The 16098-nt window shown below is 60.7% G+C and overlaps 1 protein-coding gene across 1 annotated transcript; it reads right to left on the reverse strand.

The window, feature by feature from the left end:
- Positions 1–2658: 2658 nt before the first annotated feature.
- SMUG1 (single-strand-selective monofunctional uracil-DNA glycosylase 1) lies at positions 2659–14818 on the reverse strand. Its single transcript, XM_075901643.1, has 3 exons — positions 14701–14818; positions 7178–7482; positions 2659–4802 (listed from the first exon to the last, which is right to left on the reverse strand). The coding sequence occupies exons 2-3, from the start codon at positions 7451–7453 to the stop codon at positions 4275–4277; spliced, it is 804 nt and encodes a 267-aa protein (XP_075757758.1). The 5' UTR covers positions 7454–7482; positions 14701–14818; the 3' UTR covers positions 2659–4274.
- Between the last annotated feature and the right edge of the window lie 1280 nt (positions 14819–16098).

Here is a 16098-nt window from a genome sequence, read left to right on the forward strand (position 1 = left end):
AGGCTGGACCACGAGACCCGGCGACAGCCACATTTCACCATTGCCAGAAGGACGAGCTAAGCCCCATTTCTGCAGGGAGAGCTGGGAACAGCAGAAGACGCTGCCCAAGGCCAGACGCTGCCTGGCGAGGCCCCATGAGACACGCGGGCCCGGCAGGGTGGGAGAGGCAGGGAGCGGAGAAACCAGCAGGTGGCATGAGCATGGCTTGGCAGAGATCCTTGGGGCACAGGACCGTCCGGAAAGGCAGGCCTGGGGATTTCTGAGCATGCCAACTGCCTGCGGTCCTGGCGGGTTCCAGGGCCGGGTCTCTGGGCGTTGGCTGCCCCAAGGACAGACCTCACAGCACGGACACAACTGGCAATTCCCCCCCACCGGCTAGATCCCTGAGCCGGGGGGGGCGGGGAGGGAGAGCGTGCAAGCCAGATGCACAAATCGCTCACGTGCCCGAGCTTTTTATTCAGCACGGACAAGCCCCCTCCCAACCGTCCCCCGCAAAGCAGGGATGGTGAGCACCAGTCGGTGCTGGCAGCAGACAATGCAAAGGAAGCAGCCCGTCGAGATGCGCCCACCGGGTGATCCATCATCTGGCGTCACGACCAGCCTATTCAAGGCCTCCTTCGAGGGTGGGGCGGGGGGGTCCTCTGGCTGTGTGCGGGGGGGGGGGCAGCAGGACGCAGTGTAATGCAGGAAAGTGCCCCAGGACTGTTCCTCCGCATCCCACCTCAATAACACCCCGCCTCTGCCTCCCAGGGCTTCACCCCCCCCTTGGCCCTTCCAGGCCGGAGCTCGGGACCGGAGCAGCGACCCATGCTGCAGATGGGGCGGGCGTGGTGGGAACGGCCCCAGGCTGGCCTTTCAAAGAGCTGAGGCAGCCCCCAGGCCTGGCAAGGCAGGCTGGCTCAGCGGCTGGGACCCAAGGGAAAACCTGGCCTCAAGGCCCGGCTGCGACAGGGATTTGGCAGGGGGCTTTGAATTGGCCGACCCAGCCCACAAAAGGGGCTGCCGGGAGTCTCAGAGCTGGAGTACACTGCACTATCACTCCAAATAAGCTATGCAATTTGAACTATGCAAATTGTCTCTCATTTCGATGCTATTTCGAAATAGCTTATTTCGGCATTTCTACACAGCGCCACATTTCGATAAAGTGCTCTTCCGAAACATCCCGTACTTCTTGTAGAATGAGGTTTACAGGGACGTCGGAATAGCGAGCCCAAAATAACGGGCTTGCTGTGAAGATACTGGATAGCGATGTTGGGATACTCTGGTTCCCGAAATAGCATTGCAGTGTAGACATAGGCCCAAATGAAATGAAGAGGCAGCAGGTTTAAAACAAACCAAAGGAAGTTTTTCTTCACGCTGCGCAGTCAACCTGCGGAACTCCTCGCCAGAGGATGCGGTGAAGATCAGGATTTTAACAGGGTTCAAAAATGAGCTAGACAGATTCACAGAGGTTAGGTCCATCAACGGCGATTAGCCAGGCTGGGTAGGGATGCTGTCCCGAGCCCTGTTTGTCTGGGAATGGGCGACAGGGGAGGGATCACGCAACGATTCCCTGCTCTGTTCACTCCCTCTGGGGCACCTGGCGTTGGCCACTGTGGGCTGACAGGAACCTGGGCCGGATGGACCTTGGGTCTGACCCCGTCTGGCTGCTCTTAGGTTTAAGTTTGAGCCGTTCGGCCTCCCCGCCCCAGCTCTACCCCAGCGCAGGTCTCTGATGCCGTCTCTAACGACACGATCACATCACTGGCCCCCGCAGGCATCCAGCCTCATGCCACGCAGGGGTCAGATGGCCCCAGGGGCCAGCCCGCCCCTGGATGTCCGACCCCACAGGCCAACCCTGCTGGCTAGTCACGTCACTGCCTGCTGGCAAAGGGCAGAGATGGGGGGGGTGAGACTCGCCCCATTCTAGCAAGGGGGGGAATTTGCTTTGTCCCTGGATTAGGCTGGTTAGGAGGCACACGGCCCCCTGCCCTGCGGGAAAGCACACGGCCAGTTTGGGGTCAGGTCCCAGCCCAAAACCCCAGGCACCAACAGGCCACGCACTGAACTGTTCTTTATTCGGACAAATGCACTGCAGACGCCAGGCGCTGCCCCGACACGGAGCGGGAGACACTCGCTGCCCCGCAGAGCTCACAGCCTCAAGAAATGGCTGGAAGGGAAACTGAGGCACAGAGGGGGAGAATTTACCCATGGTCACCCCCAGGAATAGGACCCGGGGGCCCAATCTGCTGCCTTGCCCACAATAGCAAACACAGAAGGAAATAAATGGGTGGCACAGCGAGCGGCTTAAAAGGGGGCGTCAGATCCCTGGATGGGATTTTGCTCTGGTCACGCCTGTCCCCCACCCCCACTCTGCTCCTAGCAAAAGGCCCCGCTCCCCCCCACCAGGGGGGTGAAGCACCCGGCCCCCCACCGGGGGGTGAATCTGTAAGTGGCTGCGTCGGCGGATCCCGGGCAGCCAATGAAGTTAGTAAGACAGCGCAAACTGCTTCTGTCCGCCCCGCATCTGGCCGTCCATCACCGGCCCGCGACAGCCCGAGAGGTCCGGAGACAGAGGCGCAGCGGCACTTAGCACTGAGTTATTTGCAACATTACAGCTTGACAAAGGTTATTAAGTGGAGAGATGTTTATACTCTTGGCTCGGAATAAACCTCCGCTCTTCGCCGCAGCCGGCTCACGTGCAGCTCGCAGCTCATCCTTCAAAGCCCCTTTCTCCACCAAATGATACGGCCCCTCTCCCCCGGCATCCATACTGATCACGGAAGTCGAGGATACAATTCTCCCCAGCGGCACTTCAACGCACTGTCCACGGACATGGGAGAAATGAGGAAGAGAAACCTGAATGCAAGAAACTCTCTCTGCTGCTTTTAAAGGGAGAACTACAATAGGAAAACATGTATGGCCTTCCCCCCCTATAAAGGTGCTACGCACCCACCCCTGCAGTCTCCAAATGTCCATTGTGATAACCCCTGGAGGGGCAGATTAGGAGCTCTCTGAATAGCTTTCACAGAGACTTCTTTTCTCCCAAACGTTCCTTGGGCATTTAAGCTAAATAAGGCTGAGCACAACCAAACCAGAAAACAAAGACGAATTCAAAAAGCAAAGTTGCTTCCCCTCCCAATCAAGGTTTCACTTGCCTGGCACGTCGGGGGCGCCATCTTCAGAGAGGCCACGTACGCAACAGGGGGGCCCTAACCCCCGTGTGACAATAAGGATCATTCTAGCACCTGGAGGGAAGCGTAAAAGAGGGACAGCAACACCACCCCGGGTCCTCTCCTGCTGACATAGGCCTGGCGCGGAGGAGACTGGTCCCAGGCAGAGGTCCAGGCTGCGTTTTAAGAACTGTAACCTATCTGTAGCACCCAGAGGGGCGAGAACAGCTGATCGATGCAACTCTTGCTGAGTCTGCTCAAGCTAGAATTTAGGCTACGCGTCTATTTTTATTTCGTGTGTAACCCCCAGTGGTCTGTGCCTCGCACCGACAGTCACTTAAAGCCGATCTTCCTGGAGTCAATCCACTGCAAACGTCTAATCCTTAGCAGGGAGTGTGTCTAAAGCGCTTGAGGGATCCGCTCCGACTACAGAGCCTGGTGCATGTCCCCTACCCTGTGACAAAGGGCAAATTCATTCAGGAACTTACAGGGTTCAGGAACAGGACTGGGAGGAACCTCGCAAGGTCATCAAGTCCCATCCCCTACCCTCCCAGCAGGACCAAGCACCACTTAGATCATCCCTGACAGGTGTCTGTCCAACCTGCTCCGAAACGTCTCCAGGGATGGAGATTCCATGCGGGAGTTTCCCTGGGCCCCCTTCAAAGTGGCTTGGAGATACATCTCCACAGGCGGGTACGGAAGGTTAACAGCCCCGGCAGGGTTTGGCCAAACACCCTTAAAGGGGGCCCAGAAGTCCCCTCGTTCCAGGTCGTCCCCCAGGGTCCCATCGGGGGGGTGGATCTGGTAAATGGATCAGCACCGTCTCGGGGCCGAGCGGCGTGGGAACCGAACCGGTGTGGAACGCGCTGGCGGCAGAGCCGAAGACGGGCCTGACGCCCGTGGGGCTCTAAAGGCTTCCGCCCGCCGAGAGCGGGCCCCGAGGGGGAGCCGCCGGAGTCCAGGGGGTGGTCCGGGGAGGTAGCGTTGGTGCAGGAAGCCGCGTCTTGCGGGACAGGGCCCCCGTTAGGCGCGAGCCCACAGGAACGTATGCCCCAGGTGGCCAGCGGCCCCGGCCAGGAACCACCCAGCCAGCGGCCGGGGCTGCCCTCCTCAGCCCCACGCTCAGCTCGTCAGCAAGGGCAGCACCTGCAATTCCTCCAGCCGGGCCCTGGCGATGGCCTCCCAGCCCTGGTTGGCCTGGGGGTTGCGGGGCGAGGGGTGCATCAGGCCCTCCACCCGGACCTGCAGGCCGGCGGAGGCCAGGGCTTTGCGGGCCCGCTGCTCGGCCACGCGGCCCACGCCGATCACCATGGCGACGCCCAGCAGGCCCACGGCCCGGGCCAGCCCGTCGTCGCAGACCTGCAGCAGGCGCTCGCGCTGCGCAGCCGGCAGCTCGGCCGGCGTCAGGTTCTTGCCGCTCGGGCTGAGGAAGAGCAGCGGGCAGAGGTTGTGCACGAAGCAGCGGCGGAAGAAGGCCTCGGGGCTGGGGCACAGCGCCCGGAAGAGGCCCCAGAAGCGGGCACCGCTCACCTCCGAGCGGGGGCAGGCCAGCCCCAGCACCGGCCGCTTGGGGTGCTCCTGCGCCGGCTTGGACACCTGCCCGCTGACCTGCAGCCACTCCCGGACGTGCCGCACCTCCCCAAAGGGCACCTGTGGGGGACAAGAGCAGGGTCAGAGAGGAGCCCGTCTCCTCCACCCGTTCGGGCTAACGCCAAGAGCAGCCAAGGGAGGTAGGCACCAGGGAGGCAGTGTGGCCTAGTGGGGAACTGGCTCGACCACTGGCCTGCTGGATGACCTAGCTCGTTATTCCTCCCCACCCTCCCCCGCCGCTATGTGCCTCAGTTTCCCCTCCTGCCCTTTGTGTCTCAGCGTGCAAGCTCCCTGGGACAGGCGGGTCTGTAGCCATTGGACAGCTCAGAATTCACTGGCTGGGGTCTCCCTCCCAGCGGGTCCCCCTTGCCAGCAGCCTCAGCCGAGAGGCAACGCCCCCTCTGCACCGCATTACTCCCCACCCCAAAAGCCCGCCTGCTCTCTGCTGGATGGGACCTGGCAGGGCCCGGAGAGGGGGGCCGGGAAGAGAGGTTTGCAGGCGGCGGTCAGAGGGCAAACACTGCCCGAATTGCAGGCTGACACAGCAGGCCAGGAGAGATGAGAGACTGGGCCACTGGTCTCTATTTTTTTTCCATCCAGGTGCGGAATAAATTTTGTTTTGCGCACCAGGGCATGTGCAGATGTGCACCAACTAAAGAAACGCATGCTCCTGGCTGGGGCACTCTGCTAAATCCGCAGGGCGGCATTTGAATCCCTTCTGAGCGCCCGCCCGAGCGCTCAGCTTACCGGGAACACGGGACTGGGCAGGGAAGGGGAGAGCTCCGAGTCTGATTTCCCCATACGGGCACTGGCTGGTCTCTGCTGGTGCAGCCACTCGCTGTGGACATCCCTGGTTCTTTTCTCCTTCACCGACAGCCAGTGCTGCCCAGAGCGGAGAGCAGCCGAGCAAATCCGCACACGGCTTCCCACCACCCACCGCCGGGGGGCAGTCAAAGCCCAGGCCGCTTCCTCACCCCACGGGCGAGGGTTATTCGGAAAGGGGGCAGAGGAGGAGCACAGAGGCTGGAAGCATCTCCTTCGGGCGGAGGCAGGAGGAGATGGAGGTGGAGGGGGTGGGAAGTACCGGACCCGAGCTCCAAGTCAGCCCTAGGGGAAGCCCCGAGTGAACACAGGCCGGATCTCCAAGCCCGGCAGGGCAGGTGCGACGCTCTTTGGAGGATCTGGGGAGGAGCATCGCTCTGGGAACTGCCAACCTGGGCCCGGTGCGGTAGGAAAACCAAACCCTTCCTGACCCCCGCAACCAGCCTGCCTCCTGGAGCATGCGAGTGCTGACTCCCTCGGGCACTTTTACAGCCCCCAGCTCCTCCTAATTTCCGATGTACTTCCCCACCCAGCCCCCCGGCAGGTCTCTTGCAGCCTAGGCTGGTGTCCTAACCGCTGAGCCACGCTTCCTCACCCTGAAGGGCAGAGGTCTGGCGAAAGGGAGGCTGCCCCTGATTGCCGGACGGGAGGCAGCAGGCCCGGGCGGGGTTAGTACAACAGGCTCCCAACCCTGCTGACCCCCAGAAAGGGCCCGCAGGCCAGGACACCACGGTCGGGTGAAGCTGGCACCCGCCAAAGTGTAATTGACACGAAACGCCACCGGCCCCCCACACCTGCACCACGCCCGGCCACGGCAGCCCTGGGCCGCGCGCATCGGCAAGCACGTTTCGGGAGAAGCCAATTTCACCCTCTGCAGCCCCCACAAAGCACAGGCCGCCCTCCCCCCCCCGCCTATCAATCCCCCCCAGGGCCAGTGTCCAGAGAATGCCTCCCCCCGCCCCTGCTTGCCAGATCTGCCAATTAGCAGCTGGACAAACGCTGCTTGGCAGGACACCCCCCCCCCCACGACCCTCCAATATAAATTAAAGTGCATTATTGAATGATTTGTTTGGCTGATCCCTTGACCTCTGACCTCAGAACCAGAGGGGCTCGGGGATGGAACAGCTGTCAGGCACCGGGAAGGAGGGGGCTTTGCTCTCCCGGCCCCTCCCATCATCCAGCCAGCGAGACGGGCGCCTCTGCCAAACGGAGCCAGCTGGGGGGGGCTCTCCCCTCCCGGCCACGTGGATAACGTGGCCACATCTCGATGCCCAACGAGGTCCCGCGGGTGCTACAGGCGGGAAAGGCCCCGGAGCAGGGAGTGGAGCTGGGGGGACGCGCCCCTGGGGGACAGCGGGGCGAAGGCGTTACCCAGGCTCCTCCCGCAATCCCCACACGGGTACGTCCCCCCCCCCCCGATTGAATGTGGGAGACAGGTCAGGCCTGAGGCATTAACGAGGCTCTAGGGCCCATAACAACATGGGGCGAGATCCTGGCCGCACGGAAATCAACGGCTGGACGCCCAGCGGGGCCGGCACGGCGCCCAAAGCCTCTGCCTCCGAAGGCTCCTGAGCCCAGCCCCTCCTGCACCCCCCGGCCGGCGGGCAGCTTACCCCGGTCTGCGCCATCCCGAAGGGGCCGGGGTTCATGCCGAGGAACAGCACCTCCTTGGGGGCGCGGCAGTACCGCCTCACGTAGTCCTCGTGGGGCTCCCAGGCGTACTCCAGCGGGCTGTAGACGTAGCGGACGGGGTCGGGGAAGGAGAGCGCCCGCAGACGCAGGTTCTGCTCCAGCTCGGCCTGCAGGAACTGGGTGGCCAGGGAGTCCCCTTGGGCCGAGGCCTGGCCTGCAGGGGAGGCGCCGGGGGGAGCCGCCGGCTGTTCCGTCATGCTGCCATCCCCCGCTGGCCAAGAACCACCTGGCGGGAGACGTGGGGGGAGACAGGTGAGGGTTGGGGGCCGTTTTCAAGAAGGAACAAATCCCCTCTCTCACGCTCTGCGTATGCCCGGGGTATGTACAGCTCCGAGCACCGGCTGCCGGGGCGGCGAGGGGAACTGGGTCTCCACGGTGCCACTGATGGGGCTGTCCGGGCGGCTCCAGGCACGGCTAAGTCCCACTCCGCACCCACCAGCTTGCCTCACGGAGGCTGGGCCCCCCGGCGGAGCCAGGCAGCCGGGGCCTGGCGCGCTCAGAGTCCACGACGCCCGCCCAAGCCACCCAACCTCCGCCCCCACCCCGCCTCAGTCCCATCCCGTGAGCCAGATTCTAACCTGCGCTCTAACCATGGATGGCTCCGTACCCCGGCACCCAGCCCCCTCGAGCCAACCAACCGAACCAGGGCCCCACATCCCTGATGTCTCCTAAACCGACCGGTCCCTTGACTCTAGGAGCCGGTACCCGACCGGACGGCCCCGTTCCCCATGACCCACCCCCTCGAGTGAGTCAATCTCCACCCGGCACCCTGCATCTGGATCACAGCTACCGCCCCCCGGAGCACACAGCACCAGATCCCATTCCCCAACCTCCACCCCCAACCAGCCTTGGAACTGGGCAAAAGGGACATGGATGGAGCCTCTCTCCTCTGAACCGGGGCCAAACCGGAGCCGGCCACCTCTCCCCCCCAGCCCACATCCCTGTCCGGTCCATTTTGTGCCAGAATTCTTCCCGCGCCCCAACTGTGCCGAGCGATTTCTTCGTCGCCCTGGTTACAAGTGAACCAAGACAGACCTCCGCACGGATCCCTCCGCGGGGAATGTGCTTTTTATAGCCCGTTTTATGACTGTAATTAGTAAAGCATTCGCTCCCCTCCAAACCATTACTGTAAATAATCTATAAACGCTTTGTGCTGTGATTACACACACACGCACGACCTACAGAACCCAGCGTCGGGCTCCGGCACGGGAGGGAGGAGAAAATTAACCTCCCACCGGAAGGTGTTTGCAACGTGCAGTAGCAGACCACCAAGATCAGGACCCCATTATTATTAATGACACGCATGACCGCAGTGCCTGGAAGCAGCAGTCATGGGGCAGGACCCCCGTGCGCTAGGCACTGTAGGGTATATATTAGATGTATTACGGTAGCATCTCGGAGCCCCCGTTAAGGGCTGGGGGCTTGTTACAGGTACCGCCCAATAGATTTAGGTGCATTCTGTGCTAGGTGCCGCCCAAACAAAACAAAACGACATCCCCAGCCAGAGAGCTTTCAGCCGGAGAAACTGAGGCACGGACAGGGGATGGGAACAGCCCACAATCACCCAGCAGGCCACGCTCGGGGCTGCCAACTTTCCAATTGCTCTCTTGTCCACTTCTTTCTGAGGCCCCACCTCCTCCTTCCCTCCATCCCATTATATAAGAACTAGGGGACACCAAATGAAATGAATGGGCAGCAGGTTTAAAACAAATAAAAGGAAGTTCTTCTCCACACAGCGCACAGTCAACCTGTGGAACTCCTCGCCACAGGAGGTTGTGAAGGCTAGGACTTTAACAAGGTTTAAAAGAGAACTAGATACATGCATGGAGGTTAAGTCCATCAATGGCTACTAGCCAGGCTGGGTAAGGAATGGTGTCGCTAGGCTCTGTGTGTCAGAGGGTGGAGATGGATGGCAGGAGAGAGGTCGCTTGATCATTCCCGGTTCTCTGGGGCATCTGGCATTGGCCACTGCGGGCAGACAGGGTACTGGGATGGATGGACCTTGGGTCTCACCCAGTGTGGCCGTTCTGATGTTCTTATGTTCCCCCACCCTCGCTCACTCTCATTGGGCTGGGGGGCACGAAGGGGGGCGGTGAGAGCTCGTGGGGGGCTGTGGATCAGGGCTTTGGGGTGTAAGCGGGGACTCTGGGCTGCGGCCGAGGGGGCTCCAAGCAGGGGCAGCCTGTCCACGCTGCAGGCAAGAGTTCGTCGGAGTTTAAGCTCTGAGTCCGCAACATTTTTCATCGATTTCGAGGCCACAAGGGCCACCGTGAACCCCCAGCGTGACCTCTTGCACAACCCCCCCCCCCGCCCGCCCCGCCCACCTGCATTAGCACAGGCCTTTCAGAAACGAGGAATCCCAGAGTCAAGATTTATTTTGGTCATCGGCTTCCCTGGGCTAGACCACGTCGTGTCCACGCAGCGCGCTCTTGCCCAGGAAAGCGGACACGAGCCGAGTGCAGACCGCCCGGGTGCAGGAGTGGGAGCCAGACGGCGCCTCGGGCTGTGGCGGACGCGTCCCTCCGGCCAAGCACCAGGCAGGAGGCAAATTAATCAAGCCGGCCAAGAGCATCACTGGCTTTAGCCACAGAGGATGCTCCGCTCCAGAGCGCGGGGGGTTCGTTCGCTGGGAGGGGAAACGAGTCTCTGGGAACGAGACACACACGTGATCGGGTGGCGTCAGAAGGAGAAGTTCTGGGTTCTAGTCCCAGCTCTGGGAGGGCAGTGCGGTCTAGTGGTTCGCACAGGGAGGGCCTCGCGTCCTGGCTGCTAGGCTCTATGCCCGTTTCATACAAGGGGGGTGGTGTCTAGCGGTCAGAGCAGGAGATCGGGCACTATTCGGACTCCCGCAATGATGCTCTGTGCGACAGTGGCTAAGTCACGGCCCTGCTCTGTGCCTCAGTTTCCCCACCAGTAAAATGGGGACAGGGGGGAATAGTGACCTGCTTCTGCTCCAATGGGAGTGTCCTGCCAGCCAATCTCCCAGGGTGGAGCACCTCAAACCCTCCATGCATGGGGGAAGGAGCTGTCCCGTCCACACACCGCCTGCTTGCACCAAAACGTTACTCCCTTGCCGACGGCACAGGGCAGAAAGCCGGCTGGAAACGGCCTAGGAGTGCCCAAGCGATGCACTAGCACCAGCCTGCCTGCTGGAAGGGGGGTCCGGTCAGTGTGTGACATGGGAACGGGACGGGGGACGGGTTCCCTGCAGCGCCTCGGACACAACCCAGTTCCCCAGCAGGGGGCAGTCTAGACTCCAGGCAGTGGCGCGGAGGCACTTGGGCGACCCGGACCCAATTTCCCTGAGTCCGCCCCGGTTCTCTGCCAGCCCCCGTCTCCCCACACAACCGCTGCCCGGCTACGCGGCGTGGTTTGGCTCTGGGCATCATTTCTGCTGCCCAGCAGCAGAGGAAGCTCCCACCCATTTGGGACAGATATGGGGGCCCGCAGGGACCCATGGCTGACGGGGTGCCAGGAAGGAATTCCCCCCTCCCCAGCCAATTGGCTGCCACCTTGGCTGGTTTCCACCTTGCTCTGCAGCTTGGGGAGTCGATCATCCGGGCATAATCGCGCCTAATCAATTGGGGGCAGCTTGCCACATAGGAAGGGCCACGTGGACCCGGCCACAGGGCAGCGACAGCCCCCGAGCGCTGCGTGGCCAAGCGCCTCCTGAGGACGAACACGGTTCTACCTACCGAATGGGCTCGGGGGCGCTGCTGACGCGGAACGGCTTGTGACAGCGTCCCATGGACCCGAAACTCTCCCCTGGTCTGTCGCCTCGGCCGGGCTCCCCCCCGGATGCTTCGTGCTGCTGCCAGATCCCACCACGGCACGGGCAGCACACGAGAGCCTGTCTCCTTCTGCGGGAGCCCCCGTCCGCCGGCACCTGCTGCCCGCAGCTCCAAGCGGCAGCACCGCGGAGCCAGGAACGCCTTTGTGTTGTGTGTGCACCGGGGGCCGGCCCGTGCCGGGGGCTCCTGGGGCGACAGCAATAAGGAGCCACGCTGCAGAAAGCTCAGGCCACCTCTGCGGAAACCGTGACTGGCAGGCCCGGCTCAAGGCGGAAGCATCAGTAACTGGATCTGGACCGGATTCCCAGCCTGCCCGCCCGCTCAACCTCACGCCCCTCTGCCATGCAGAGATGGGACCCAGGCGATCCGACTCCCTGCCAGGCTGCCCCGAAAGAGATTCAGGTGCTGCCCCACTGATTAGCAGAGCGCCCCCAGCCTGTACTTTGATGGGTGGTGCACATCGGCACATGCCTCAGTGCATGCAACAAAATTTCTTCCGCACGTGGATGGAACGCTTTAGAGGGAACATTGCTCCCAGCCCCCTGCTGGCATCCCAAGATTGCCCCTCCCTTTCCCAGCCGACGGAGGAGTGAAGTTGTCTGGATATTCACAAAGCAGGTTCGGCTCAGCCATCGCTCCCCCCTCCCGCCGAGTCTGAAGCTGAACGAACAGGTGGCAGCGAGTCACTCCGCCTCATTCCCTGCCCTGCCAGCTGCTCCAAGCATCCTCCAGACACCTGGATTCTCCTTCGGGTTCCCTGCAAGCCCGTCCCTCCATACTCTAGCTGGACTGGTTTGACTGCAACTGATGGGCCGATTACATGCTTGGGTCTGGCTTCCCCGGTGCGCTCCCGGGGAGAGGCTCAAATTACCAGGTGTAAAACTGGGCATCCGCCAACAACCCCTGGGCTCCCCCGCCCAGGCCAGGGCCCAAGGGCAGAACCCCTTCCCCTCTCTGTGCTGGAGGCTCCTTGAGCAGTAACATCTCCCCACACGTCCATGGTGGCTGCAGCACCAGGAGGAAAACAGCTGGAGGCTGACACACTTCGATAATACAGCGCCTTGCGCAGCCAGAAATCTCAGAGGGGGGAGCTGTGTTAGTCTGGAACTTGAAACTCTACAGGCAGTCCTGCGGCACCTCAGAGTACGTCTAGACCGCGGGGCTATTTTGGCGGTATCCCGAAATAGCTACCCCGCGTCTTTTAAACACGCCCGGTATCTCGAAATATTTTTCGAAATAATAGGCGCGCGATTCCAGCATCCCTGTCACCTTCGTTCCATGAGCTTAAGGGGTGTCTCAAACTAGCGCATTATTTTGAAATTGGGCGCTGCGTAGACGCACCAAGTTTCGAAATGAGCTATTTCGCAATACAATCGGAATAAGATACGCAATATGCGTAGCACAAATTGTGTCTCTTATTTCCGGTGCGGTGTAGACACACCCTGAGACACTAACAAATGCAAAGACAGTATCATGAGCTGTAATTAATGGAGACTGCCTATCTCCTAGAACTGGAAAGGACCTTAAGTCCAGTCCCCTACCTTCACAGCAGGACCAAGTACCATCCCTGACAAATTTTTGCCCCAAATCCCTGAACCGTCTCTGCAAGGATTGAACTCTCAACCCTGGGGTTAGCAGGCCAATGCTCAAACCACTGAGCGATCTCTCCCCACTTGCTTCCCTGGGCAAAACCCATTTCTTCAGAGGAGCTGGAGTGAAAATACAGAATCCAAGGTCTATAAAGCAGCGCTGAGACCTACTCAACTCCCAGTCCGTCAGTGCTAACAGCTCTTCCCAACAGCATTGAGCTGAACTGCTGAGCCAGCCGCCAACCGCCCCACGCCCAGAGGCCGCCGCCCTGCCTAGACTTTGCAAAACTAGTTGTCCGAGGCCCGAAGGCTGCCATCAGGGGCTCAAGTGCAGCTCCCTGACCCTGCTCAGGCTGCAAAACCAGGCCCAGAGAGGTCGCCCCCAGCAGATCAGATTACCTGACAAGCCAGCCTTCGCATCTGACCAGGGCTGGAAGCGACAGTGTGGACTGGGAGGGGGTGGCTGGACCTCTCCTCTCCAGGTCACAGGTTCAAAGCCAGGCAGCGGGGAGGGAGGTGGTAAGGGCTGGTTCAGTTCTCTGGGGGGCAGGAGGCCACGTTGCACAACCCATCGGGGCAAAGGGCACGAGCGGCCCCCTGCCTTGGGTCCTTGGCCCTCTGCTAATGGGCTAGTAAGTTCTCCTCCGGCAGGGGGACTGGGAGCATGGAGGAACAGAAGATTCCCCGGGCACAGGGGCAAGAGGGTACAACCGCCCTGCCCCAACCCAACTCCTGGACAGAGCTAGAATGTTGCCTACACCTGGAAGCCCCAGATTCTCAGACGGCACCACGAAGTCAACGGCACCGCACCCCATTACGCCCACGTCCTGGGCATCATCTAGCAGCCCGCCGGGGGCGGGACGAGATGCTGCCCACACGCCACGGAACAGGCCCTACAGCAGGGGAAGGCCACTTAATGAACCGTGGTTCTGCCCACCGGCCGGTTTCACACGCGCCCCCCGGCAGCGGCAGGGCCGGGGACTAGCCTCCCACCAATTTCTGTGGCCCGGGGATTTGAAATGAAAAAAGAGCAAAGGGCTCGCGGCTCCGGCCCGCCAGGGTAGCGCTGCGACCGGGAGCCATTTAAACAGGATCCTGCGGCCTGAGCCACCGGCTGGAAATTCAGTGGCCCCAAGGCCTCTGCTGCACCCCAACCAAAGCACGCGAAGGAGGGGGGCCGCACGCGACGGGAGGGGGGGATAAAGTGAGCTGGGGGAGGAGCCTCAGGGAAAAGGCGGAGCAAAGGTGTTTAGTTTTCTACCATCAAAGTGGGCAACTCCCCCCCGGTTCGGATCCCAGGCTGCCTGGGCAGCAACCGAGACTTGGCTACAAAAACGACCAGGGCAGGGCCAAACAGCCAACGGGAAGCAAAACTCGGCCCAAGGGAGCGATGTGGCTGGTGGGCCCCACAACCCCCTCCCCCTCCTCTGAAGCTGGGGCGTTTGCGCCCCCTCCGCAGCGCAGGGCTTAGGACAACGCCCCCACCCCCACGTTATCTGCTGTTTCCGTCTCTCCAGGCCACTTGCCCGTTTGCTGCATCCCCCTCCCCCAGATTTCGATGCTGGCCAGGAAGCGAAGGCCGGCGGGGTTCACACTGAGGCAGACAGGGCTGAGGGGCCAGACAGGGTAAGTCCAAACCAGGGGCCTGGCCCAGGCTGCCAGCTAGCCCAGAGCAGCACAGGGGAGCCAGAGAGGGTGCCCCGCAGTAAAAGAGGGCAGAGTAGCAATTCCTAGCTCGCCTCCTAGCCCTCCCCCATTCCTCTCCAGTGCCCCATGGAAGGACTGCATGCTCTTCCCCCCTCCCTCCTAGCACGGCCCCCCTCTGTCCAGCACCCCATGGGGGGGAGGAAGCAGACAAGGGGGGGGCTTTGCATGCTCTTCCCCCTCCCTCCTAGCACGGCCCCCCTCTGTCCAGCGCCCCATGGGGGGGGAGGAAGCAGACAAGGGGGGGCTTTGCATGCTCTTCCCCCCTCCCTCTACCCAGCGCCCCATGGGGGAGGGGGCTTTGCATGCTCTTCCCCTCTCCCCTTGCAGCCCCGACGCCGCCACCCCGCCTGCCCTTACCTTCCCCCAGCGGCCGGCTTCCCGGGGGCTCACGCAAGGGCCGCTGGGAGTGGTAGTCCTTCCGCCGTCCACGCCCCCTTGGCGCTCCGCGGCAGCCCCTCCGCCCTTGCACTACAACTCCCAGCAGGCGCCGAGCGCCGGGGGGATGCTGGGAGATGTAGTTCAGGGGTGGGGCAGATGCGTGCGCCTGGCTGGTTGAGGGCTGCGGCAGCGTCAGATGTCGCGGGGGCGTGTTAAAGGGACGTAGGGGGTGTGTGTGTTTCTTTGTGTTGGGGGGGGGGCGGTTAGGAATATAGGGGGAGTGCGTTATAAGGGGGTGTGTGTATTCTTTGTGTTATAGGGGTGTGTGTGTGTATTAGGAACACAGGAGGAGTGTGTTATAAGTGTGTGTGTATTCTTTGTGTTATAGGGGTGTGTGTGTGTATTAGGAACACAGGAGGAGTGTGTTATAAGTGTGTGTGTGTGTGTGTTCTTTGTGTTATAGGGGTGTGTGTGTGTATTAGGAACACAGGAGGAGTGTGTTATAAGTGTGTGTGTGTGTGTGTGTGTTATAGGGGTGGGTGTGTGTATTAGGAACACAGGAGGAGTGTGTTATGGGGGGTGTTCTTTGTGTTATAGGGGTGTGTGTGTTAGGAACACAGGAAGAGTGTGTTATAATGGTGTGTGTGTGTTCTTTGTGTTATAGGGGTGTTTATTAGGAATACAGGGGGAGTGCGTTATAAGGGTGTGTGTGTGTGTTCTTTGTGTTATAGGGGTGTGTGTGTGTGTTAGGAACACAGGAAGAGTGTGTTATAAGGGTGTGATAGAAATGTAGCCGTGTTAGTCTGGGGTAGCTGAAGCAAAATGCAGGACAATGTAGCACTTTAGAGACTAACAAGATGGTTTAATAGGTGATGAGCTTTCGTGGGCCAGACCCACTTCCTCAGATCAAATAGTGGAAGAAAATAGTCACAACCATATATACCAAAGGATACAATTAAAAAAAATGAACACATATGAAAAGGACAAATCACATTTCAGAACAGGAGAGGGATGCGGGGGGGGGGGGGGGGGGGAGAAGGAAGGAAGGTAAGTGTCTGTGAATTGATGATATTAGAGGTGGGGAGAGTGGGATGTTTGTGAGTTAATGGTATTAGAGGTTATAAGGGTGTGTGTGTTTTAAGGACGTGTGTGTGTGTGTTAGGAACACAGGAAGAGTGTGTTATAAGGGTGTGTGTGTGTGTGTTTTAAGGACACGTGTGGGGGTGTTATAGGAACACAGGTGTGTGTGTCATAAAGACGTATACAATGAGGGGGACTAAATTAGCTCTTAGCCCTCAAGAGATCTTGGACTCTCGCTGTGGGTAGTTCTCTGAAAACATCCACTCAGTGTGCAGCAGCCGGAGTGGGGGGAGGGAA

The sequence above is a fragment of the Pelodiscus sinensis genome, chromosome 19, assembly GCF_049634645.1.
Source record: "Pelodiscus sinensis isolate JC-2024 chromosome 19, ASM4963464v1, whole genome shotgun sequence".
In the NCBI taxonomy this organism is placed as follows: domain Eukaryota; kingdom Metazoa; phylum Chordata; order Testudines; family Trionychidae; genus Pelodiscus; species Pelodiscus sinensis.

Bases quoted from the DNA above. Each gene is read 5' to 3' on its own strand.
- SMUG1 (XM_075901643.1), bottom strand. From the start codon at position 7,453: ATGACGGAACAGCCGGCGGCTCCCCCCGGCGCCTCCCCTGCAGGCCAG. The intron at 4,803-7,177 runs GTAAGCTGCCCG...TGTCCCCCACAG, and splicing joins TCGGGATGGCGCAGACCGGG to GTGCCCTTTGGGGAGGTGCG.